Below are 26,311 nucleotides of genomic sequence, written 5' to 3'. Positions count from 1 at the left end.
TAGGAAATGTTCCTACTTCTCTCTCTATTTATTACCTCAGATTGTATAGAAGTCTATGAGGAAATGTTCCTACTTCTCTCTCTCTCTCTTTATTACCTCAGATTGTAGAGAAGTCTATGAGGAAATGTTCCTACTTCTCTCTCTCTCTCTTTATTACCTCAGATTGTAGAGAAGTCTATGAGGAAATGTTCCTACTTCTCTCTCTCTTTATTACCTCAGATTGTATAGAAGTCTATGAGGAAATGTTCCTACTTCTCTCTCTCTTTATTACCTCAGATTGTATAGAAGTCTATTAGGAAATGTTCCTACTTCTCTCTCTCTCTCTTTATTAACTCAGATTGTAGAGAAGTCTATGAGGAAATGTTCCTACTTCTCTCTCTTTATAACCTCAGATTGTAGAGAAGTCTGAGGAAATGTTCCTACTTCTCTCTCTCTTTATTACCTCAGATTGTATAGAAGTCTATGAGGAAATGTTCCTACTTCTCTCTCTCTTTATTACCTCAGATTGTATAGAAGTCTATGAGGAAATGTTCCTACTTCTCTCTCTCTTTATTACCTCAGATTGTATAGAAGTCTATTAGGAAATGTTCCTACTTGTCTCTCTCTTTATAACCTCAGATTGTAGAGAAGTCTGAGGAAATGTTCCTACGTCTCTCTCTCTTTATTACCTCAGATTGTAGAGAAGTCTATGAGGAAATGTTCCTACTTCTCTCTCTCTTTATTACCTCAGATTGTATAGAAGTCTATGAGGAAATGTTCCTACTTCTCTCTCTCTTTATTACCTCAGATTGTATAGAAGTCTATTAGGAAATGTTCCTACTTGTCTCTCTCTTTATAACCTCAGATTGTAGAGAAGTCTGAGGAAATGTTCCTACTTCTCTCTCTCTTTATTACCTCAGATTGTATAGAAGTCTATGAGGAAATGTTCCTACGTCTCTCTCTATTTATTACCTCAGATTTTAGAGAAGTATATGAGGAAATGTTCCTACTTCTCTCTCTCTTTATTACCTCAGATTGTAGAGAAGTCTATGAGGAAATGTTCCTACGTCTCTCTCTATTTATTACCTCAGATTGTATAGAAGTCTATGAGGAAATGTTCCTACCTCTCTCTCTCTCTTTATTACCTCAGATTGTAGAGAAGTCTATGAGGAAATGTTCCTACTTCTCTCTCTCTCTTTATTACCTCAGATTGTAGAGAAGTCTATGAGGAAATGTTCCTACGTCTCTCTCTATTTATTACCTCAGATTGTATAGAAGTCTATGAGGAAATGTTCCTACTTCTCTCTCTGTCTTTATTACCTCAGATTGTAGAGAAGTCTATTAGGAAATGTTCCTACTTCTCTCTCTCTTTATAACCTCAGATTGTATAGAAGCCAATGAGGAAATGATCCTATTTCTCTCTCTCTTTATTAACTCAGATTGTAGAGAAGTCTATGAGGAAATGTTCCTACTTCTCTCTCTCTTTATTACCTCAGATTGTAGAGAAGTCTATTAGGAAATGTTCCTACTTCTCTCTCTCTTTATTTCCTCAGATTGTATAGAAGGCTATAAGGAAATGTTCCTACTTCTCTCTCTCTCTTTATTACCTCAGATTGTAGAGAAGTCTGAGGAAATGTTCCTACTTCTCTCTCTCTCTTTATTACCTCAGATTGTAGAGAAGTCTATGAGGAAATGTTCCTACTTCTCTCTCTCTTTATTACCTCAGATTGTAGAGAAGTCTGAGGAAATGTTCCTACCTTTCTCTCTCTTTATTAACTTAGATTGTAGAGAAGTCTATGAGGAAATGTACCTACGTCTCTCTCTCTTTATTACCTCAGATTGTAGAGAAATATATGAGGAAATGTTCCTACTTCTCTCTCTCTTTATTAAATCAGATTATAGAGAAGTCTATGAGGAAATGTTCCTACTTCTCTCTCTCTCTTTATTACCTCAGATTGTAGAGAAGTCTGTGAGGAAATGTTCCTACTTCTCTCTCTCTTTATTACCTCAGATTGTAGAGAAGTCTGAGGAAATGTTCCTACCTTTCTCTCTCTTTATTACCTCAGATTGTACAGAAGTTTATGAGGAAATGTTCCTACTTCTCTCTCTCTTTATTACCTCAGATTGTAGAGAAGTCTGAGGAAATGTTCCTACCTTTCTCTCTCTGTATTACCTCAGATTGTATAGAAGTTTATGAGGAAATGTTCCTACTTCTCTCTCTCTTTATTACCTCAGATTATAGAGAAGTCTATGAGGAAATGTTCCTACTTCTTTCTCTCTTTATTACCTCAGATTATAGAGAAGTCTATGAGGAAATGTTCCTACTTCTCTCTCTCTTTATTACCTCAGATTGTAGAGAAGTCTATGAGGAAATGTTCCTACTTCTCTCTTTATTACCTCAGATTGTATAGAAGTCTATGAGGAAATGTTCCTACTTCTCTCTTTATTACCTCAGATTGTATAGAAGTCTATGAGGAAATGTTCCTACTTCTCTCTTTATTACCTCAGATTGTATAGAAGTCTATGAGGAAATGTTCCTACTTCTCTCTTTATTACCTCAGATTGTAGAGAAGTCTATGAGGAAATGTTCCTACTTCTCTCTTTATTACCTCAGATTGTATAGAAGTCTATGAGGAAATGTTCCTACTTCTCTCTCTCTTTATTACCTCAGATTGTAGAGAAGTCTATGAGGAAATGTTCCTACTTCTCTCTCTCTTTATAACCTCAGATTGTAGAGAAGTCTATGAGGAAATGTTCCTACTTCTCTCTTTATTACCTCAGATTGTATAGAAGTCTATGAGGAAATGTTCCTACTTCTCTCTCTCTTTATTACCTCAGATTGTAGAAAAGTCTATGAGGAAATGTTCCTACTTCTCTCTCTCTTTATTACCTCAGATTGTAGAGAAGTCTATGAGGAAATGTTCCTACTTCTCTCTCTCTTTATTACCTCAGATTGTAGAGATGTCTATGAGGAAATGTTCCTACTTCTCTCTCTCTTTATTACCTCAGATTGTAGAGAAGTCTATGAGGAAATGTTCCTACTTCTCTCTCTCTTTATTACCTCAGATTGTATAGAAGTCTATGAGGAAATGTTCCTACTTCTCTCTCTCTTTATTACCTCAGATTGTAGAGAAGTCTATGAGGAAATGTTCCTAATATTCTCTCTCTTTATTACTTCAGATTGTATAGAAGTCTATGAGGAAATGTTCCTACTTCTCTCTCTCTTTATTACCTCAGATTGTATAGAAGTCTATGAGGAAATGTTCCAACTTCTCTCTCTCTTTATTACCTCAGATTGTAGAGAAGTCTATGAGGAAATGTTCCTACTTCTCTCTCTCTCTCTTTATTACCTCAGATTGTAGAGAAGTCTATTAGGAAATGTTCCTACTTCTCTCTCTCTTTATAACCTCAGATTGTAGAGAAGTCTATGAGGAAATGTTCCAACTTCTCTCTCTCTTTATTACCTCAGATTGTAGAGAAGTCTATGAGGAAATGTTCCTACTTCTCTCTCTCTCTCTTTATTACCTCAGATTGTAGAGAAGTCTATGAGGAAATGTTCCTACTTCTCTCTCTCTCTCTTTATTACCTCAGATTGTAGAGAAGTCTATTAGGAAATGTTCCTACTTCTCTCTCTCTTTATTACCTCAGATTGTAGAGAAGTCTATCAGGAAATGTTCCTACTTCTCTCTCTCTTTATTACCTCAGATTGTAGAGAAGTCTGAGGAAATGTTCCTACCTCTCTCTCTCTTTATTACCTCAGATTGTAGAGAAGTCTATGAGGAAATGTTCCTACTTCTCTCTCTCTTTATTACCTCAGATTGTAGAGAAGTCTATCAGGAAATGTTCCTACTTCTCTCTCTCTTTATTACCTCAGATTGTAGAGAAGTCTGAGGAAATGTTCCTACTTCTCTCTCTCTTTATTACCTCAGATTGTAGAGAAGTCTATGAGGAAATGTTCCTACTTCTCTCTCTCTTTATTACCTCAGATTGTAGAGAAGTCTATCAGGAAATGTTCCTACTTCTCTCTCTCTTTATTACCTCAGATTGTAGAGAAGTCTGAGGAAATGTTCCTACCTCTCTCTCTCTTTATTAACTCAGATTGTAGAGAAGTCTATGAGGAAATGTTCCTACTTCTCTCTCTCTTTATTACCTCAGATTGTATAGAAGTCTATGAGGAAATGTTCCTACTTCTCTCTCTCTTTATTACCTCAGATTGTATAGAAGTCTATTAGGAAATGTTCCTACTTGTCTCTCTCTTTATAACCTCAGATTGTAGAGAAGTCTGAGGAAATGTTCCTACGTCTCTCTCTCTTTATTACCTCAGATTGTATAGAAGTCTATGAGGAAATGTTCCTACGTCTCTCTCTATTTATTACCTCAGATTTTAGAGAAGTCTATGAGGAAATGTTCCTACTTCTCTCTCTCTTTATTACCTCAGATTGTAGAGAAGTCTATCAGGAAATGTTCCTACTTCTCTCTCTCTTTATTACCTCAGATTGTAGAGAAGTCTGAGGAAATGTTCCTACCTCTCTCTCTCTTTATTAACTCAGATTGTAGAGAAGTCTATGAGGAAATGTTCCTACTTCTCTCTCTCTTTATTACCTCAGATTGTATAGAAGTCTATGAGGAAATGTTCCTACTTCTCTCTCTCTTTATTACCTCAGATTGTATAGAAGTCTATTAGGAAATGTTCCTACTTGTCTCTCTCTTTATAACCTCAGATTGTAGAGAAGTCTGAGGAAATGTTCCTACGTCTCTCTCTCTTTATTACCTCAGATTGTATAGAAGTCTATGAGGAAATGTTCCTACGTCTCTCTCTATTTATTACCTCAGATTTTAGAGAAGTCTATGAGGAAATGTTCCTACTTCTCTCTCTCTTTATTACCTCAGATTGTAGAGAAGTCTATGAGGAAATGTTCATACGTCTCTCTCTATTTATTACCTCAGATTGTAGAGAAGTCTATGAGGAAATGTTCATACGTCTCTCTCTATTTATTACCTCAGATTATAGAGAAGTCTATTAGGAAATGTTCCTACTTCTCTCTCTCTCTTTATTACCTCAGATTGTAGAGAAGTCTATGAGGAAATGTTCATACGTCTCTCTCTATTTATTACCTAAGATTGTAGAGAAGTCTATGAGGAAATGTTCATACGTCTCTCTCTCTTTATAACCTCAGATTGTAGAGAAGCCAATGAGGAAATGATCCTATTTCTCTCTCTCTTTATTAACTCAGATTGTAGAGAAGTCTATGAGGAAATGTTCCTACTTCTCTCTCTCTTTATTACCTCAGATTGTAGAGAAGTCTATTAGGAAATGTTCCTACTTCTCTCTCTCTTTATTTCCTCAGATTGTATAGAAGGCTATAAGGAAATGTTCCTACTTCTCTCTCTCTCTTTATTACCTCAGATTGTAGAGAAGTCTGAGGAAATGTTCCTACTTCTCTCTCTCTTTATTACCTCAGATTGTAGAGAAGTCTGAGGAAATGTTCCTACTTCTCTCTCTCTTTATTACCTCAGATTGTAGAGAAGTCTATGAGGAAATGTTCATACGTCTCTCTCTATTTATTACCTCAGATTGTAGAGAAGTCTATTAGGAAATGTTCCTACTTCTCTCTCTCTTTATTACCTCAGATTGTAGAGAAGCCAATGAGGAAATGATCCTATTTCTCTCTCTCTTTATTAACTCAGATTGTAGAGAAGTCTATGAGGAAATGTTCCTACTTCTCTCTCTCTTTATTACCTCAGATTGTAGAGAAGTCTATTAGGAAATGTTCCTACTTCTCTCTCTCTTTATTTCCTCAGATTGTATAGAAGGCTATAAGGAAATGTTCCTACTTCTCTCTCTCTCTTTATTACCTCAGATTGTAGAGAAGTCTGAGGAAATGTTCCTACTTCTCTCTCTTTATTAACTCAGATTGTAGAGAAATATATGAGGAAATGTTCCTACTTCTCTCTCTCTTTATTAAATCAGATTGTATAGAAGTCTATGAGGAAATGTTCCTACTTCTCTCTCTCTCTTTATTACCTCAGATTGTAGAGAAGTCTGAGGAAATGTTCCTACTTCTCTCTCTTTATTAACTCAGATTGTAGAGAAATATATGAGGAAATGTTCCTACTTCTCTCTCTCTTTATTACCTCAGATTGTAGAGAAATATATGAGGAAATGTTCCTACTTCTCTCTCTCTTTATTAAATCAGATTGTATAGAAGTCTATGAGGAAATGTTCCTACGTCTCTCTCTATTTATTACCTCAGATTGTAGAGAAGTCTATGAGGAAATGTTCCTACTTCTCTCTCTCTTTATTACCTCAGATTGTAGAGAAGTCTGAGGAAATGTTCCTACCTTTCTCTCTCTTTATTAACTCAGATTGTAGAGAAGTCTATGAGGAAATGTTCCTACGTCTCTCTCTCTTTATTACCTCAGATTGTAGAGAAATATATGAGGAAATGTTCCTACTTCTCTCTCTCTTTATTAAATCAGATTGTATAGAAGTCTATGAGGAAATGTTCCTACGTCTCTCTCTATTTATTACCTCAGATTGTAGAGAAGTCTATGAGGAAATGTTCCTACTTCTCTCTCTCTCTTTATTAAATCAGATTGTATAGAAGTCTATGAGGAAATGTTCCTACGTCTCTCTCTATTTATTACCTCAGATTGTAGAGAAGTCTATGAGGAAATGTTCCTACTTCTCTCTCTCTCTTTATTAACTCAGATTGTAGAGAAGTCTATGAGGAAATGTTCCTATTTCTCTCTCTCTTTATTAAATCAGATTGTATAGAAGTCTATGAGGAAATGTTCCTACTTCTCTCTCTCTTTATTACCTCAGATTGTAGAGAAGTCTATGAGGAAATGTTCATACTTCTCTCTCTCTTTATTACCTCAGATTGTAGAGAAGTCTATGAGGAAATGTTCCTACTTCTCTCTCTTTATTACCTCAGATTATAGAGAAGTCTATGAGGAAATGTTCCTACTTCTCTCTCTCTTTATTACCTCAGATTGTAGAGAAGTCTATGAGGAAATGTTCCTACTTCTCTCTCTCTTTATTACCTCAGATTGTAGAGAAGTCTGAGGAAATGTTCCTCCCTTTCTCTCTCTTTATTAACTCAGATTGTAGAGAAGTCTATGAGGAAATGTTCCTACGTCTCTCTCTCTTTATTACCTCAGATTGTATAGAAGTCTATGAGGAAATGTTCCTACGTCTCTCTCTATTTATTAACTCGGATTGTAGAGAAGTCTGAGGAAAGGTTCCTACCTCTCTCTCTCTTTATTAACTCAGATTGTAAAGAAGTCTATGAGGAAATGTTCCTACGTCTCTCTCTCTTTATTACCTCAGATTGTAGAGAAGTCTATGAGGAAATGTTCCTACTTTTCTCTCTCTCTTTATTACCTCAGATTGTAGAGAAGTATATGAGGAAATGTTCCTACTTCTCTCTCTCTTTATTACCTCAGATTGTAGAGAAGTCTATGAGGAAATGTTCCTACTTCTCTCTCTCTCTTTATTAACTCAGATTGTAAAGAAGTCTATGAGGAAATGTTCCTACTTCTCTCTCTCTCTTTATTACCTCAGATTGTAGAGAAGTCTATGAGGAAATGTTCCTACTTCTCTTTCTCTTTATTACCTCAGATTGTAGAGAAGTCTATGAGGAAAGGTTCCTACTCCTCTCTCTCTTGATTACCTCAGATTGTAGAGAAGTCTGAGGAAATATTCCCACTTCTCTCTTTCTCTTTATTACCTCAGATTGTATAGAAGTCTATGAGGAAATGTTCCTACCTCTCTCTCTCTTTATTACCTCAGATTGTAGAGAAGTCTATGAGGAAATATTCCTACTTCTCTCTCTCTTGATTACCTCAGATTGTAGAGAAGTCTGAGGAAATATTCCCACTTCTCTCTTTCTCTTTATTACCTCAGATTGTATAGAAGTCTATGAGGAAATGTTCCTACCTCTCTCTCTCTTTATTACCTCAGATTGTAGAGAAGTCTATGAGGAAATATTCCTACTTCTCCCTCTCTTTATTACCTCAGATTGTAGAGAAGTCTATGAGGAAATGTTCCTACTTCTCTCTCTCTTTATTACCTCAGATTGTAGAGAAGTCTATGAGAAAATGTTCCTACTTCTCTCTCTCTTTATTACCTCAGATTGTAGAGAAGTCTATGAGGAAAGGTTCCTACTCCTCTCTCTATGTATTACCTCAGATTATGGAGAAGTCTATGAGGAAATGTTTCTACTTCTCTCTCTCTTTATTACCTCAGATTGTAGAGAAGTCTATGAGGAAATGTTCCTACTTCTCTCTCTCTATACATTACCTCAGATTGTAGAGAAGTCTATGAGGAAATGTTCCTACTTCTCTCTCTCTATACATTACCTCAGATTGTAGAGAAGGCTATGAGGAAATGTTCCTACTTCTCTCTCTCTTTATTAAATCAGATTGTAGAGAAGTCTATGAGGAAATGTTCCTACTTCTCTCTCTCTTTACTACCTCAGATTGTATAGAAGTCTATGAGGAAATGTTCCTACTTCTCTCTCTCTTTACTACCTCAGATTGTATAGAAGTCTATGAGGAAATGTTCCTCCCTCTCTCTCTCTTTATTACCTCAGATTGTATAGAAGTCTATGAGGAAATGTTCCTACTTCTCTCTCTCTCTTTATTACCTCAGATTGTGGAGAAGTCTATGAGGAAATGTTCCTATACCTCAGATTGTATAGAAGTCTATACGGAAATGTTCCTACTTCTCTCTCTCTCTTTATTACCTCAGATTGTAGAGAAGTCTATGAGGAAATGTTCCTACTTCTCTCTCTCTTTATTAAATCAGATTGTAGAGAAGTCTATGAGGAAATGTTCCTACTTCTCTCATTCTTTATTACCTCAGATTGTATAGAAGTCTCTGAGGAAATGTTCCTACTTCTCTCTCTCTTTATTACCTCAGATTGTAGAGAAGTCTCTGAGGAAATGTTCCTATACCTCAGATTGTATAGAAGTCTATACGGAAATGTTCCTACTTCTCTCTCTCTCTTTATTACCTCAGATTGTATAGAAGTCTATGAGGAAATGTTCCTACTTCTCTCTCTCTTTATTAAATCAGATTGTAGAGAAGTCTATGAGGAAATGTTCCTACTTCTCTCATTCTTTATTACCTCAGATTGTATAGAAGTCTCTGAGGAAATGTTCCTACTTCTCTCTCTCTTTATTACCTCAGATTGTATAGAAGTCTCTGAGGAAATGTTCCTACTTCTCTCTCTCTTTATTACCTCAGATTGTATAGAAGTCTCTGAGGAAATGTTCCTACTTCTCTCTCTCTCTTTATTACCTCAGATTGTAGAGAAGTCTATGAGGAAATGTTCCTACTTCTCTCTCTCTCTTTATTACCTCAGATTGTAGAGAAGTCTATGAGGAAATGTTCCTACTTCTCTCATTCTTTATTACCTCAGATTGTATAGAAGTCTATGAGGAAATGTTCCTACTTCTCTCCCTCTTGATGTATTACCTCAGGTGAGAAACCTTCTTCTCTCTTGTGTTACAGGGGGAAGTTTGGTCAGGTCTTCAAACTGGTTGAGAAGGCAACAAAAAAGGTCTGGGCGGGGAAGTTCATCAAGGCGTATTCGGCGAAGGAGAAAGATAACGTTCGGCACGAGATCAGCATCATGAATAGCCTCCATCACCCCAAACTGGTTCAGTGCATCGATGCCTTTGAGGGGAAGTCTGACATCGTCATGGTGCTCGAGATGTACGTAAAAACATTCTGGGAAACGTCAACAAATATTTTAAAAAATCAAAAAGTTCAAATTCTTCCATTCTGATAAAATAAATTGATTTCTGATAAAAAAATAAGATTTTGAGAAAAAAGTCAAATTCTGAGATGTATGTAAACACTGCGTTTTTAGGGATTTTAAACAGAATCAAAATTCTAAAGATTCAAAGGTTTTATCATCAGATGCTCAGCCGCTTCAGTGGAGAAATGGCAATGAAATTCTTCTGACCTGAGCTCCACCAACAATGCAACATATATAATAACAAACAGAAATACAAATACAAAGTAGTACATAAAGTCTACAGATGTAGCACTCCACACAGATAGGACTCCACCCAGCGGATTCCAACCAAAAGCCCAGCGGATCCCAGTGGCTGGGGGTGTTGCCAAATTGCTAGAGGGCGTTGCCAAATTGCCCCATTTGTTCAATTACAGGATTTAACCATGAGATGGCGCTTCATTCACAAATACACAAAGACAACTGGGTGTTGTAGAACTTAGTCTGTTTGCAATGTTTGCAGCTCTGCAGTTGTGTTTGCTGAATACTGTAACATTTAATCACTTATTTGTTATGGTTTTCACAGGCTACTATAACGAAAAAACATCAATGTTTTAGATCAAATACAGTATATCTAATCCTATTATCTTAATTGTAATTCAATAATATATAGTCTTTATATATTAAATAATCATCATAATAATGTACATTTTTACACTTGTTTATTTTGTATGCTCATACCTTTACCTTTACAATAGTTTGCTTTAATGTGCAGTATATGTTTTGTAATATTGTTGTGGAGTACACAGTACAGTAGATCGAAGTAAATCAACTCATACATTATCATGTTTTATACAGTAATGTATTGTATTATTAAGTAATATCATACATTAACCCCATTATAGCAGATGCCACATTGAATGGATGAACACATTTATGCATCAATAATTACATCGGAGTATTTCTAAATATAAGTAAATAATAATAATAATGAATACTAATAACTTAATTATTAATTTTACTTTCAGATGATAATACTTTTCACTTGGGCTATTGACAATTTTGAATTCAGGACATTTGCTTCTAAGACATCTTTTTACCTAGGTAAATAATCTGAATACTTCTTCCACCTCTGATTTTAACCTGTCACTGTTTTTAAAACTTTAATTAAATGCTTGATATTTCTAGAGACCCTTTTAGACCGGCAATGCTGCCCTGCATGTAAGAAATGGGTTAGGGTTAATGTCCCATCCCCCATGGGAGACATCCTCCACACATTCCGATGGGCAATTAGTTTTACACAAAGAGTCCGCAACATAGGCTACTACAGTATCTCTTGTTAACAGAGGGGGAATATAATATTATAGCCTGTTTGCCCATGGTGACGAGGCTTCATTACAAATAAACCTCTTTTTTGTGAATTACTGAGTTTGGGCAAGTTAATAACGTTTTAATGAAGTTGAATACAGTATATTCATATTTGTCAGTGCTTTCATGTCAATTCAGCGAACATAAACATAAATGATCGTTGTGAAGATGATGATTAAATTAGGATTAAAAATCGGTAGTGAGAGCTGCTGAATTCCCTCCCGTCGGATGTGATCTAAAAACAAACCAATTATTTTTGTAGTTGTAAACTCACGTGGATTAAACTACATGTATTAGTGCTTTCATGTAAATTCGGCAAACATATGATACATTAAATGATCGTGAGGATGATGATTACAAATCGTTTGTTTGAGCCGGGCTGCATTTCCTGATGAAAAACATAGCGATGGTTTTGTACTTATGCCAACGTGGATTAAACATTATTTTGTTAAATAAAAACATGGTGATGTTTAGTAAATGATTACATGTCTCTTATTTAGCACAGAATATGATCCTATCCGTGACATATGGATCTTAACAAATATCCCCTATATCAGATACCTGTAGATCTATCAGCTGTTTATTTCACATGAGTTCCAGTGTGGCAGCTTTTCATGGCTCCCCCTGGTGGATCCATGATCCATTGCAGCTGGTTTCATTAAAATTACATGTATTTATCAAGGGGGCGTATCAAGTCCTGCGGGGCTTTTTCCTTTTCAGCAGGGGCCCACCCCGTGCAGATCATGGGCCCACACGGGTAGGGGCGTCCGAAATGAGGTGCTACATCTGTATATCCATGAATAAAACAACCATCCTTCAGGAGCAGCTGGTTAGCTAGTTAGAAACCTGGAAACAAGTTAATTTAGTTCTTGTTTCTGATTCACCAGCTCTTACTGTGATGTGATGTTGCTTTAAGTGAATTATCTGCACTTTCCTTGTTGTTCGGAGTTTGAATCTCTGTGGTTTTTGCACTTGTAAATCACTTTGTGATATGTAATGTAAAAACAAAGGGCTGTGGATTCAAGGATTCAAGGGTTTTATTACATAGTTCAACAAAATAATAATACAAAAATAAAAATAGGAGTACGATACATTTTAAAGGTCCCCTTCCCATCCCCTTGTGTTCTGTAGCTTCTGCATGTGAACGGTCTGCAGAGTCACAAACCCTCAAAGTACACCCTGTGGGGAGAAACACTCTAACACAGAGAAGACCTGTCTTTGCTGCCCAGAACGCCTCGTTGGAGACTTCTCTTTCTCCATTGTTTTCTTCCTGAGTATGGTGACGTAATCTTACCCAGGTGCAAATGGACCAATCCGTGGAGCTCCTCACACACACTCACTCTGCGGAGTTTCGCCGGCACACACCTTATCTTTTCTCAGCCTCGGCTCCGTGGATCTCCAATCACAGTTCGCCACACACTCACGTCTGTGTGCTCAGGCTGAGCTCTGCGGTGTCTCGCAGAACCAACGCAGCAACCAGGAAACGACCCCAGTAACCCAGCTCACACTGTCCGCTCCTCGAGTCTCAAAGGGCGGAGCAGCGAGCCCCGCAACGTCCCCCCAACGCGGCACCCAGACCCCACGCAGCATCCTCATCTGTTTGTCATTACTGGTGTCATTTCCTGGTTGCTAACAAACGCCATTGTAACACATAATCACTGCTGTTCAGCTGTAACGGTGGTGGACTCATCAGAACAGAGTGGGCGAGCTGACCAATCAGAGCACAGTGAGGGGAGGGGGGGGGGCAGGAGCTCCAGCAAGCCGTGTAGGACAGAGAGTGAATACACAGACTATACAGAGATGCTGTTTGAGAAACCAATGTGAGTTTAGAACATTGAACAATGTGAATCTATTCTAGTAGACCTCAACAATGGAACTATGGTAGAAATGGCCATGACATGGGACCTTTAATAAAATAGTGCAGGTGAAAGAAACAAAATCTAAGATTAAATATTGTACAGTGAAATACAGTTAAATACCGTTTGATCCAGTGATAACTAGGGTTGGGTATCGTTTGAATTTCCACGATTCTGATTCCGATTCTACTTTTCGATTCCGGTTCTTAACGGTTCTCAATTCCGATTCTTTGAGGGGCAGGGTAAACACATTATACATGCTTCTTCCACCAAAAAAATTACATTTATTGGAGAAACTTTTACACAGTTTAGTTTACAGTAATATTCACATTAACCAGTCTGTTTATATTCACTGCTATGTAACTGTAACCTGAGAACCACTGAAGCTACAACAGTGCGACAGTCCAACTTTTAAAGGAACCCCCCCCCCATTTAAAAACAGTTCTTGTTGAGAAGAACAAGCATATCTGCCTTCTCAGGCACAGCGGGAAGAAATGTTTGAACATTTTAAAGTAAAATGCTTCAATCTGGTGCGCTTTAAGCAGAATTACTAGAGACCTGATCTAGGGGGTACAACTCTAAACACCCATATGAAAATGATCGGTTTACATTTTAATAATTAAATAAGTATGTGAACATAACCAATAACCTACCATAGCCAATAACAAATACATGTAACGTATTTTATTTTTGTTGTTCATTCATATCTTATTTTACAATTTTATTTATGCATATTTTTTTATCTGTCCAGTTTAAAACGATATGTCTGGTTTACTGTCCTATAATAAACATTGGAATGATTTAAAACCTGTTTATCCCAATAATTATAAAGGAGTGCCTTGGAAATATGTGTTTACATAAATTGTGACCAAACCGTTTGAACTTAAACTAAAGTTGACTATCTAAACCCTCAGAGTCCTTTACCTCACTGAGCTGTAGTTATCAGCCTCTCAGTCTGACTGGAGAGGACTCTCCCCCACATCATGGTAGAAACATCTTCTTCTAATATCCGTTAGAGCAGCTAGCACCAGATTCTAATAACAACAGTGCTGTTACCGGTGCACCCTCCCTCTCTCCCCCGCTCACTCGCACTTTGGCTGTGAGCTGCGGGCGCCAGATAAGCCAACATCCCCCACTTTCATCACTTACAGCGCCCATCGTACTGGGCAAATGAAACGTGTAACCGGGGTGAAAAGGGTGTTACATTTACTTAATTATGAATGTTGTTACATCAAGGCCGAAAATTAGGATGAGCACCAACGGTCAAAAATGTTTTTCCGCTCCCAGAGCTGTCAGCGTAGTGCCTCCCCAGATCTGGCGCCCTAGGCCAACATCTATAACGCCAGTGCGACGCGCCGGCCCTGGTCCCAGGTTACGCTGTAGGAAGTGTAGGTAGTGGTACAACGCTACATTTCCCGCCCGCCGCAGTCATACAGTAGGCTACGGAGAGCGGCGACAACATTTCCTCAGGCATCGAAAAGCGGAACCGAAATTCACATGTCTAAATGATGCCGTTGGAATCTAAATGTTGGAACCGGTTCCGAACCGGATAGTGATAACTATTAAAATAATACATTAAATACATTCTAAGATGCAACCAGATGAATGCTTTGTGTAACAACTGGTGTCATGAGGTTTATGTCTGGAGGCTACAGTTGATGTGAAAGCTAGCAGCTGGTTAGCTTAATGCATTGAGATATTAACGAGTATGTTGTTTCTTAACATTATACTTTTAAAACATTGGCAGTCTTGAAGAAAATAGATCCATGCGATCTCTGAAATCCTTAGCTGAGTTAAGATAGCCGTCAAAGGGAAGGTGAAGAAATCTACCTTTCAGCTTTTTCTAAAACTCCAAATGTTAATCCTCAAAAAAAACACAATTTGTTGTTTTTATACTTCATTTTTTATACTTCAGTTTTTGTCACTGTTACTGATAATAATGTTGTCTTCATCCATCTTGCTTTAGTGTAGGAATTTAAAAACCCGCAGCAGACGAGATGTTTCTGAGAACGTCGGAAAATAATGTAGGGGCTGAGCATGAGAGGAATGTGAGCAGCTATTTCCTTTCTGCTAAATATAGATCTGGCTCTGAACAAAAACAAGGCTTTATCTGCGTTTACTGTGAAAACATCATATTTACTTTATTACCCCGAGCTCGACCAGAATCTCAAAATGTCTGCCTATTTGCAGATTAAATGGAAAGAACTGCTCACATTTAAACCGGTTGGAAAAAACATTATCTGCTAAATAAACAGGGAGAGCTTGCACAGGAAGTGGGTTGTTAACATTCAGTAAATAAATAACAATAATATGAAGCTTCAGCACTGATTAAAGATCACATCGTTAAAAAAAGGACATTTTACTTTAATATCTGTGAACAGCAGCTCGTGTTTGATTTGGAGATGTTTTCTTTTAGCCTCCAGCAAACGACTATACATTTGAAGTTTCCGTAAGACTCAGGAACATTATTATATATTTGACATGTTGTAGATTTTTGCTTTGAAAGTGTCTTTTGTTTTTATTAGTATTGTTTTATGGTGTGTGAGCTGAGCTGCGTGATTTATTTGTTTGTTTGTTTGTTTGTTTGACGATAGAAAGTCAAGTTCTGAGAAATAAGTACAATTCTTAAATTCTGAGAAAAAGGTCAAATTTTGAAGAAAGTAAAATCCAGAAATTCTGAAAAAAGTACTTTTGTGTGGAGGTTTTAAATAAATAAAGCTGTATTGTATAACAGAACAAGTTGTTATCTGTGAACAGCAGCTCATGTTTTTAATTGGAGATGTTTCCGTTCAGGATCCAGGGATCGGTTATAGATGAGAAGATTCAGTAAGACTCAGGAACATTATTATATATTTCTAACAGCAGGAATTGCTTCTGTTCAGGATCTCTGGTGGCGAGCTGTTTGAGCGGATCATCGATGAAGACTTTGAGCTGACGGAGAGAGAGGTGATTAAATACATGCTGCAGATCATCGACGGGGTGAACTTCATCCACAAGCAGGGCATCGTGCACCTGGACCTGAAGCCAGAGAACATAATGTGTGTGGGGAAGACTGGGAGCAAAATCAAGCTCATCGACTTCGGCCTCGCCAGGCGACTAGGTCAGTTTAATATCTACCAAATGATCTCATTTTGAGAAAAAAGTCAAATTATCAAATTTTAAAAAGAGAGAAAAAAGTCAAATTCTGAGAAAAAAGTCAAATTCTGAGAAAAAAGTCAAATTCTGAGGAAAAAAGTCAAATTCTGAGAAAAACGTAAAATTCTGAGGAAAAAAGTCAAATCTTGAGAAAAAAGTCAAATTCTTTGGAAAAAAGTCCAATTCTTTGGAAAAAAGTCAAATTCTCAGAAAAAAAGTCAAATTCTCAGAAAAAAAGTCAACTTCTGAGAAAAAAGTCAAATTCTGAGAAAAAAAAAGTCAAATTCTGAGAAAAAAAAGTCAAATTCTCAGAAAAAGTCCACTTTATGATTTTTGAAGTAAAATGCTAACGTTGGGCTATAAAGGAACTAGAGCTTAACGCTAAGCTACCAGGTTTTTTAACCGTAACATGTTGGTTCTGTTATCTGACAGAAAACGCCGGGACTCTGAAGGTTCTGTTCGGGACTCCAGAGTTCGTGGCTCCTGAAGTGATCAACTACGAAGCCATCAGTTATCCCACCGACATGTGGAGTATAGGAGTCATCTGTTATATACTGTGAGTCAAGCTAACGTGCTAACGAGCTAACGAGCTAACAAGCTTCTGTGAGTCTGTTTAACCACACAAAGCTTTCCTGTTGTTTTAATTTCACTCAGTTTTCTTTATTTGAAAGTTAGAAGGTAAAGTGTATTTGTATTGATTTTGTTCACTTCAACACTGTTATCTTTAGTATAGCTTTTAGCTGAGCTTCTTTCGCTTAGCGTCACTTAGCTCAGTTTCATTTTATTTTATATCACGTTGGGTTATTTTCCCTAATTAATTTAAATAACTGTAACATAACTTATCTTAGCATATCTCATTTGTCAAATTTGATGGTTCAACTTGTTATAACTTTAGCAATTCTACACTTTAGGTTAACTTTTATTTTAATTAATATTCCTCACCTCTTATGAAGTTAAATCATTTTTCTGTAGTTTTGAGGTGAAGTTTAGGTTGTAATGAACGTCTCTGTGTTCGGGTCTCAGGCTGAGCGGTCTGTCTCCCTTTATGGGCGACAATGACAACGAGACTCTGTCCAACGTGACCTCGGCCTCCTGGGACTTTGAGGACGATGCCTTCGACGAAATCTCAGAAGACGCCAAAGACTTTATCACCAACCTGCTGAAGAAAGACATGAAGTAAGAAAACTCACAACGTGTTCGGACAGCAAGTAGAGCAAGGACAGACCGAGACCTCTAAAACTGCCTGGGTGTGTGTTTCTGTGTGTTTCTGTGTGTGTGTGTCAGGAAGCGCCTCACCTGTGCTCATTGCTACGATCACAAATGGCTGAAACAGGACACCAACACTATGACGGCCAAGAAACTCTCCAAAGAGAGGATGAAGAAGTATATCCTGAGGAGGAAATGGCAGGTAAACAACAACAACATGAGAACAATAGAGAAAATATACATCATGATGCAGCATATTAACACCATGACGCATCATATTAACACCATGACGCATCATATTAACACCATGACGCATCATATTAACACCATGACTCATCATATTCACATCATGACTCATCATAATCACACCATGACTCATCATATTCACATCATGACTCATCATATTTACACCATGACTCATCATATTCACACCATGACTCATCATATTAACACCATGACTCATCATATTCACACCATGACTCATCATATTCACACCATGACGCAGCGTATTTCTTAGAGCATGAAGCAGCCTATATACGATAGGATGTAACGGTCTCTTCTTCTGTGGCAGAAAACGGGCCACGCCGTCCGGGCCATCGGGCGCCTCTCCTCCATGGCCATGATGGCCGGAGTCAGTGCCAAGAAGGGGTCGCCCACCGAAGGTAGAGAGAGTTATTCTGACGTCTGTTGAGAGTGTGTGTTTTCTGCAGAGTGGGAAGTAGTGGAGTACAAATACTTCCTTCCTGTGCTTAAGTACATGTTTCTGGTATCAGTACTTTACTCCACTACTTTTTTTTCTGATGACTTTTCACTTTGACTTCTTACATGTTGAACCCAAATACCTGTACTTTCTACTTCTAACATGTTGAACTCAAATACCTGTACTTTCTACTTCTTACATGTTGAACCCAAATACCTGTACTTTCTACTTCTAACATGTTGAACTCAAATACCTGTACTTTCTACTTCTTACATGTTGAACTCAAATACTTGTACTTTCTACTTCTTACATGTTGAACACAAATACCTGTACTTTCTACTTCTTACATGTTGAACTCAAATACCTGTACTTTCTACTTCTCTCATTTTCCAAACAGGCTGGTTCCTTTAGTCTGAATGTGTGTTTGGTGGCGTGATCATTATTATTTAGAGTCATTGCGTGCCTATTGATTTGAACACGATCCGTGTATCCATCATTTCCTGGTCTTCTCTAAAGAAGAGGGACCAATGGAAACGTTGTCATGTTGCCGTTGGTCACCATGGAAACATTCATTAGCTAACAATGACATTATTGTTCTATTAATATAAAGGGAGGTCAGGTACTCTTTAAAACAGCTGCTAGTTATGGGTACTTTTTACTGAAGTACATTTCAAACCCTCTTTACTTTGACTTGAGTGAAGAAGTTTAGTCAGTACTTCTACTTTCACCAGAGTATTTTTAAACACCAGTATCTGTACTTCTACTTGAGTACAGGATGTGTGTACTTCTGCTTGAGTACAGTATGTGTGTACTTCTACTTGAGTAAAGGATGTGTTTACTTTTGCCATCTCTGATTATCTGGTATTGTGACTGTGTATATGTGTTTTCAGAGGATAACCAGTTCCTGGAGTGTTTGGAGAACGAGCAGAAGACGGAGTGTAAGCCGACCTTCAGCTCAATCATTAAAGACGTTGAAGTGGTCGAAGGCAGCGCCGCTCGCTTCGACTGCAAGATCGAAGGTACGAGACCCAACAACAAACAGACCGATTGTTAGAAAACTCTCCCTGGTCCCCGGCTTGATCTTCAACCTCAAGATCGATGTATCTGTGATCCTCTCCAGAATGGAAGGAGTCATCACATACAGAGCATCAACTAGTTCCTGAACAGTGTCCTTCACATGCTGATATCCAAGAGAGGGAGTTCCTCAGTCACAAGATGGAGGAATAGAAAGCAGTATTCAATGTTTACTTCAGATTAGCTCCACGTCAGAAATGAGCATGCTTGTCATATGTCTCTCTCCATAGAGGCTGAATCATCATGTTAATCACATAGCTATCATATGCCTCAAACAGTCCTGATGCTCTTCTAGGTAATCACACATCCTGTCATGTTGGGGTACCTTTGTTATGATGCTACTCTCATATTGGAAGAGGACATTCAGGATTTTCCCACACGGATTAATACAAAACTGAGGACATGCAATATAAAGCTAAATGTTTCTCCAGGTTACCCCGACCCAGAGGTGGTGTGGTACAAAGACGAGAAGCCCATCAAAGAGACCCGCCACTTCCAGATCGACTACGACGAAGAAGGAAACTGCAGCCTGGTCATTTCAGAGGTCAGAGGTCACATCATCAGACTTACAGGCTTCACTCAACATTTAAATTCAAACTTAGATAAATGTCTCTCAGTCAGTGTTACTCTCTTTTCTACAGGAATGACCCTTTCTGAATATACTGCTTAAAATCAGTCATAGAAAGTCCGAAGATCTTTTGCAGGGAGTGATACGGCAACGTAGCTGCTTAATGTCTTTGGGTTTTGACATGTCTCGTAGTTTATTCCATTGAGTGTTGACAAGAAACACGTGTAGACGAAATATGTTTTGTTTTGATGTTTCGAGGTACGCAAAGGCGCGTAGTGACACAAGTGACGTTACGCAATTCATATTTGTGCCGCGCATGCGTACCTGCGTACCAGTAACCCCTGGTTATAAAAGTCTTGCAGAACAAGTGTTTATTTTGCACATTGCAGGTTATATAGCTTATTCCCCCAGCTCAGGGGTCTGCAACCTTTATGACCAAAAGAGCCATTTTGACCCCTTTTCTACCAATTATTTGTGTAGCTTATGAAGTTGTATATATTGTTACATCATAGACAAAAACTAGTTTGTTTGGATTTATTATTTATTACATTAGAAAACGGTTAACCTCTAATAATAATCAAAGAACTCTTATAAGGAGAATTAAAGAAATTACAAAGGCCTACTTTAAAATAAATCAGCACATCACTTGGGGAGTCCTCTGAACATTGAAGAAAAGGAATATAATTAAAATGGACCCACTTTGAAATGAATAAAACCTATAGCTGCACCCAAAAAGAGTTAGATGATTGAATGATGAGTGAAGATCGTCAGCTGTCTTCCTCTCCCGTTGTTCCTCGATACTAAAGGCTGCAGCACCTTTGACAACTTCTCTCCACATATATCAAACATCCCGGTAAACCAGCATCGTTTGCTGTGAAAGTAGATAACTCTGTCCACGCAGAATTAAATCCTGTGTTCCTCCGGTACTTTTCTTTTCTTTGATTTATCCATAGTTCGCTCATCGAGCCGGGGGTCAGGTTATTCACCCGCAGGAAAAGGAGCTGTCGGGGGACCGTAGCAGGATGTGACGCATATTTTAGTTGACCTAATTAAAATCGTTTTGTTTTTTATTTGTGTCACAGTATCACCTCGAAATACAAGATACGAAACATAAAACATAAACGAAAGATACTGAACATAAGCTGGTTATGTCAGGCAGGGAAGAGAGAGCCAGGGGAGACTCTGGCTTTAGGCTCGACAAACCTCTCCCTCTGATCTGGGTTGAATGAACCGTGTCCTGAACGCCAGTGGGAGTTAATGCTGATACTTTCTGATATGAATCTGCAGGTGTCGGGAGACGACGACGCTAAATACACGGTGAAGGCTGTGAACAGTCTGGGGGAGGCGACATGTACCGCTGAGCTGCTGGTGGAGGTGATGGCTGGAGAGGAAGAGGAGGAGGAGGAAGAGGAAGAGGAATAGACTCCAACAGGAAGAGGTGCTGCTCCTCTTCAGCCTGTCAGACTTGAGCAGGAGAAACAAACCCACAAGTGACAGATTGTGATTGGAGGAGCAGGAGTATCAACGCCGCGAAAAATGCTAAATCAAATTCCCCTCTGCCAACAACAACAAAGATCTTCTTTATCAAACACAAAAACATTAATTTAATCTTCTAAGCCCCGCCCACCTGACACCTGGAGAAAATAAGCCCCGCCCCTCTCAGGTTAGCCTCTGCTCATTGGTGGGTTTCCCCTCATAGTTCATTTCATAGCTGTTTCTTAAATACTGTGTGTATAATGGAAACAGGATACTTGAGTTTTCTAACCATGTTTTTATCTAGAAAAAGGCCAAATCTCACGATCTTAATGAAAAGTAAATTATGTTTCCGCCTGATGATTCGAAAGGCGCCAAAAAGATATGGTTTGTTCATCCGCCCGATGCTACACCCAGACCGATCAAAGGTACATTTCTCCCAATTTAAAATAAGCACTTATGTCAGTAAACAGCTGTTAATATAACGTCTTAAAAGGCAGGTGCACTTAGCAACAGCTGGAGATGAAAGAAGAAGAAGACTGGCTAGCAAACAGGGATCCAAAACATGTTCTTCAGGAAGCGTGAACATATTTAAGGCCTTGTTTTAAATGGAGCTTTGTGGGGTTCAAACGTGCGGAAGGGGATCAGGGCCACGTGTGACTTTATTTTATTACAGAATTTTAAAACAATTTTTATGATTTCTATTTGATTTCTTTTTAATAATACATTTTTATTTTCAAATGTCTTTCTCCAGAATTCTAAATCTTTTCTCCCAACTTAAAACATTATTTTTCACTTGTGTTCAGATCTTAAGAAAATCCCATGTGGCCCTAATCCTCTTCCGTACAAACAGAAAATCAGCAAAAGCTATATTTGATTGCCATTCGATAACCCCTAAGATCCTGAGACGTATTCAAAGTCAAAATGAATTATTCTTAAATTCGATGATTTGCTTATAGCAGTATTTGTGTCAGTCAAGTCTCAGAGCCTTTATGGAAAATACGGCTAGCATAACCTTATTTATTATTTCAGATAAAAATAATGATCTAGTAAAAATGTATCAGAATACAGATGAAGGAAGCCCAGTATCGTGTTTCAGCTCAAACCTTCTGAGGAAACAGTTTGAAGAGTTGTTGATCCTGAAGTAATGCTAAAGAAATGTGAACATTTAATTTCCTCAAAGACTCATGGGAGCTGTAGTGGTTTGAGGACAGGCTCTTTCTATAACCAAACCATGAAGAATGACGTACTGTATGAGAAGCAGGCTTTACTCCAGGGAGTCCAGGTGAGGAAGAAGATGGTACGATGGAAACCTGATGAAGGCCAGAGTCAGGTCACTAAACATCAACGCGGCTCACTGTGAAGCTCCAACGACACCAAACAACACGGCAGGAGACATCGAAAAATAGGTTAGCACTGCAGCTAACGCCATTTATCACCAGAGAGTGAGCAAAGTGAGCTGTGAAGGTCAAATTGAAACAGTATAGCCATCAGAAGGTTTCACAAAGTAAATAAATAAATCAGTCATCTAAATAATCATTGCCTACGGTAGGAAGCTAATTCTCGCTGATTAGGTCTCTTCCACTCATTAGTGACCAACTCAATATTTTTTGTAGTGAGTGAAATAATACAAGCAAGTGGACCAGAACTAATAAATATATTATTATGAATGTTAATGAAAATATAAAGCAGCCTGAATCTAAGTTTGGATGGAGTGCTAACTAACATTTGATGGCTAATTTCAGCTTGACTCCTGTTAGCTCGCTGGCTAATACAAATTAGCCTACTTTCGCAGATGCAGTTTGTAAAAGAAAACTAATATATGGGGTGAAAAGAACTAGATTGGATGCCGTCGGAAAGCTAACATCAGAACAATTACAACTTTAATGTTGAGAAAGTCATATTTCTAGCTAACGTCATCTATACCAATGTTAGCCCACAAGCTAATAAACCATTGTTTTGAGAGACAATGGCTCACAAACATGAGTTAATGTGAAGAGAGTACAGTTCAGAAAAACAAGGATAGCTTGAGGATAGCCTTGGATAAAAGGTTTATTATTTTACAAACAGGAAACAGGAAGCAGTCTAAGTAATAGTCTGGTCCACGTAGAGGTTAAGCTAACTTAACCACATAGGGTTTCTGGGTAATGAAGTCCTCCAAATTAAAAGTGTTGTGTCATTTCCACTTTGAGCTGTTTAACATCCAAGTGCCTTAATTACAAAGCGACTGTGCATATGTGCCTCAGCATGAGAACCAGCATGTGATGAAAGGTGTTCCCCCTTAGCATCTGACGCATGTGAGAAGAGTCGTGTGTCTTCTCTTCTGTGTGAGCACTTTTCTTATCTTGTTTGTATTTTTGACTTCGACAGCAGCGAACTCACCTCTGCCTTAAACCCAGGTCGCCTTAGAGCTACTCCGGGACACTTTGAATCACCGTCCGGGTGACTTTCACAGTTCCTACCACACATGTGACATCGAGGGACTACATTACTATTTGGCTGCCTGAAAACACATTGGTTAAACATGTTGTATTCTGGACTTCACAAAGTCCACAGTTAGGTTTAGAAGCAGCAATAAAAACGCCTGGAGGAACATTTTTAAGAAGTGACCAAAATCAACTTTGTGGAAGAACAACATGTATTTCTACGGAGCTCTGTGGCGTTCTCCAGAGAGAAACATCTTCTTACACTAAGTATGTATTAGTATGTAAACCTTTTAAGACCCTTTCCACACGTTTTAAGACCTCATCTCCACTTTGAGTTCTAACCGGTTGCTTTGGCGACACACTTTACCTCACATTGACTATATACATTGTTGATTGTCCTTCCTTCTTATCTTCCAACCATTTGGACGCAGACTTGCATTTCCCCATAACGATGTTTAACAACCGGCGTAAACGGACCTTCGCGCGCTATCAAGCAGTGAGCGTGCGATGTTCTGTTCAGATGACGTCAGATCCAACGGGATGCCATCAATAAACTCCACAGAATCACACTACACACCTACGCAATGATTACATTCAGGCAGACTGTAGAACACAACCTCTTTGGACCATTTATATACTTATTGAAAACAAGATACAACATATGCCCTTTAATACTTTTTAATACTTTTTAAGACCCCGCGGACCCCCTGTTTACAAATCCAATATATTATTATTAATTTGACTGTTGTATCTTGCTATCCATTTCTTATTTTGTAGTAAGGAGATCCATATGAAAAAAATATCCAAATTAAAGAATAAATGTGTTTACGTTATTCGAATAAGATCGATACAGATCTCGTACAGAATTTCATGCAAATCACAAAAGGAATATTATATTTATTAAACATTAATGGATCTCTTGATTTACTTTCTCACCAAGAAAATACCTGATTTTTATGATGTTTGACTAAATGTGTGGATATTCTCCTTTTACAAATATGAGAGTTTTCTTGTTATTACTTCTTTGCATCTCAAAAACATAAGATCCAAACTCCAAGCTTAAACTCATGTTTCTTTAATGGTACCTCAACATTTGTCCTTTTGCGGTCGATGGGAGGTGTTTTTCTTTAGGTTTTTCTAATTTTACTAAATCTCCTGAGTTTGATATCTCACCTCGGACACTTCAGTGCAAATAAAAAAAACGTTTGCAAATGTTACCAAGGTAAGGTTGAAAATCAATTTTACTGTTCGTTAAGAGTCACAAGGTACACATACATTATAATGTATGAGATTCTTCTCGATGATAGTTTCTGATTCGTCTCAAAGTGACAAACATCGCAGTTCCTTCAACAAGTGATACATATCTGAGGTTAGAAGTGGTAGAAAACGGAGGTGATTAGAATCTGTGTCCGGAGTTAACGCTCGGTCGTGTTCCCGCTGATGTCGAAGTCGTACCTTATTTTTAGTTTGTCACATTCCAGCCGTTTGTTTGTAAAACATGTATTTAAAGGTTTCAGGGCTGACCCACCAAAGAGAATTCACAGCTGTGTGTTTGTGTGATCCATCTAATGTACCTGGGCCTGTTTGTGTGTTTGATAGTTCTTTGTTTCTAAGAATGTTTTTATTTTCAGACCTATTTAATGCACAGATTCATAATTCTGTTATTATCTTTTGAGCATCCGTCTTCTCGCCAGCACAACATTTGTCACCGTTTTTACAACTAAACCAAGCAGTGGACTCACTCCTAGACTGGTTTGTTTCTGTATTAGATGTATGTAGATTATACTTCTCTAATTTTTATATATATATCAGTTTGATGAACTGCAGATGACATGTATGAGAACACTACGACTGTAGTAACTCACAGAAATCTAATAAATCTATCACCAAACCAAAGTGCAGCTGTGGTGTGTTCATTATGAGCCTGTATGTGATGCTGAAGGGATCAAATCGATCTGCATCGTCTGTTGAGTTTTAAACGTGTTAATGTTGCTGCAGGATCAAAACAAACTTCCTTTACGGGTTATTAAAGTATATCGTATCCTATAACCACGAGGGCGGGTTTGTGTTCAAATAAGCATACGATGTAGTTATGGGTGGTGTGTATAACGTGTTGTAGTTCCATAATAAGGTAATAACATCCATCATTTAAAACAACAATTTATGTTTTAATGTTACGAAGCTGTGAGATCCCGTTATATCGTGGCTCGAATGACTTTGACTTCTGGTCCCACATTCATCACGTAGTTCAGGTTAGAATATCCTTTATTACAAAATGGCACCATGCATACCGATCTGAACTGAGACACATTATATAAACAGCAGACAACGAAAGACCTTTCACATGTGTTATAAATGAGGTATAGATGTCCTTATTTCAAGGTGTTGGAGGTCTAAGTGCCATTTTGCTTCTCTTGTGTTGGTTTGGCACTTATCCTTTTTGCGTCTATTGATGATCATTATATTTACAGCTTGGGCCCGTTCAGAATATGTGCCACACTAACACTCACTAGAGCACCTAAAGTGGATTATTCTGCCACTAAACCCAAACTAAAAAAGTATTTCCTTCAGTGTGTTTTGATAAAAGGTATTTTAAAAATGACAAAATAAATAGCACCAAAGGAGCTTTGACGTTATTTTTTTACAGATTCAGTCTTTAACCCTTGAGCCCTCCTCGAATTTCCAACCTTTCGCCACTTTTGTAGCAAAAATGTACATGCCCCAAAAAACTGCTATTAAATCATCATTCATCAATATTGTTTTCTACTTTTTTTTTTTCA

At 37.9% G+C, this 26,311-nt stretch overlaps 1 protein-coding gene across 1 annotated transcript in view; it reads left to right on the top strand.

Annotated features, from left to right (window-relative positions):
* Positions 1-25,427, top strand: part of LOC307030603 (myosin light chain kinase, smooth muscle-like) — a 94,875-nt gene extending 69,448 nt beyond the window's left edge. Inside the window, exons 23-31 of the mRNA XM_079667111.1 lie at positions 9,500-9,703; positions 15,832-16,049; positions 16,517-16,640; positions 17,108-17,260; positions 17,369-17,492; positions 17,862-17,952; positions 18,881-19,009; positions 19,496-19,608; positions 20,920-25,427. Coding sequence (XP_079523237.1) covers positions 9,500-9,703; positions 15,832-16,049; positions 16,517-16,640; positions 17,108-17,260; positions 17,369-17,492; positions 17,862-17,952; positions 18,881-19,009; positions 19,496-19,608; positions 20,920-21,054 — 1,291 coding nt within the window. The 3' untranslated portion in view covers positions 21,055-25,427. The remainder of the gene's footprint in view (positions 1-9,499; positions 9,704-15,831; positions 16,050-16,516; positions 16,641-17,107; positions 17,261-17,368; positions 17,493-17,861; positions 17,953-18,880; positions 19,010-19,495; positions 19,609-20,919) is intronic.
* Positions 25,428-26,311: the final 884 nt, after the last annotated feature.

The sequence above is a fragment of the Notothenia rossii genome (genome assembly GCF_949606895.1).
Source record: "Notothenia rossii genome assembly, chromosome: 2".
Classification (NCBI taxonomy): Eukaryota; Metazoa; Chordata; class Actinopteri; order Perciformes; family Nototheniidae; genus Notothenia; species Notothenia rossii.
Note: the sequence above shows the minus strand (reverse complement) of the source record. Positions and strands in the feature narration are given on the sequence as shown.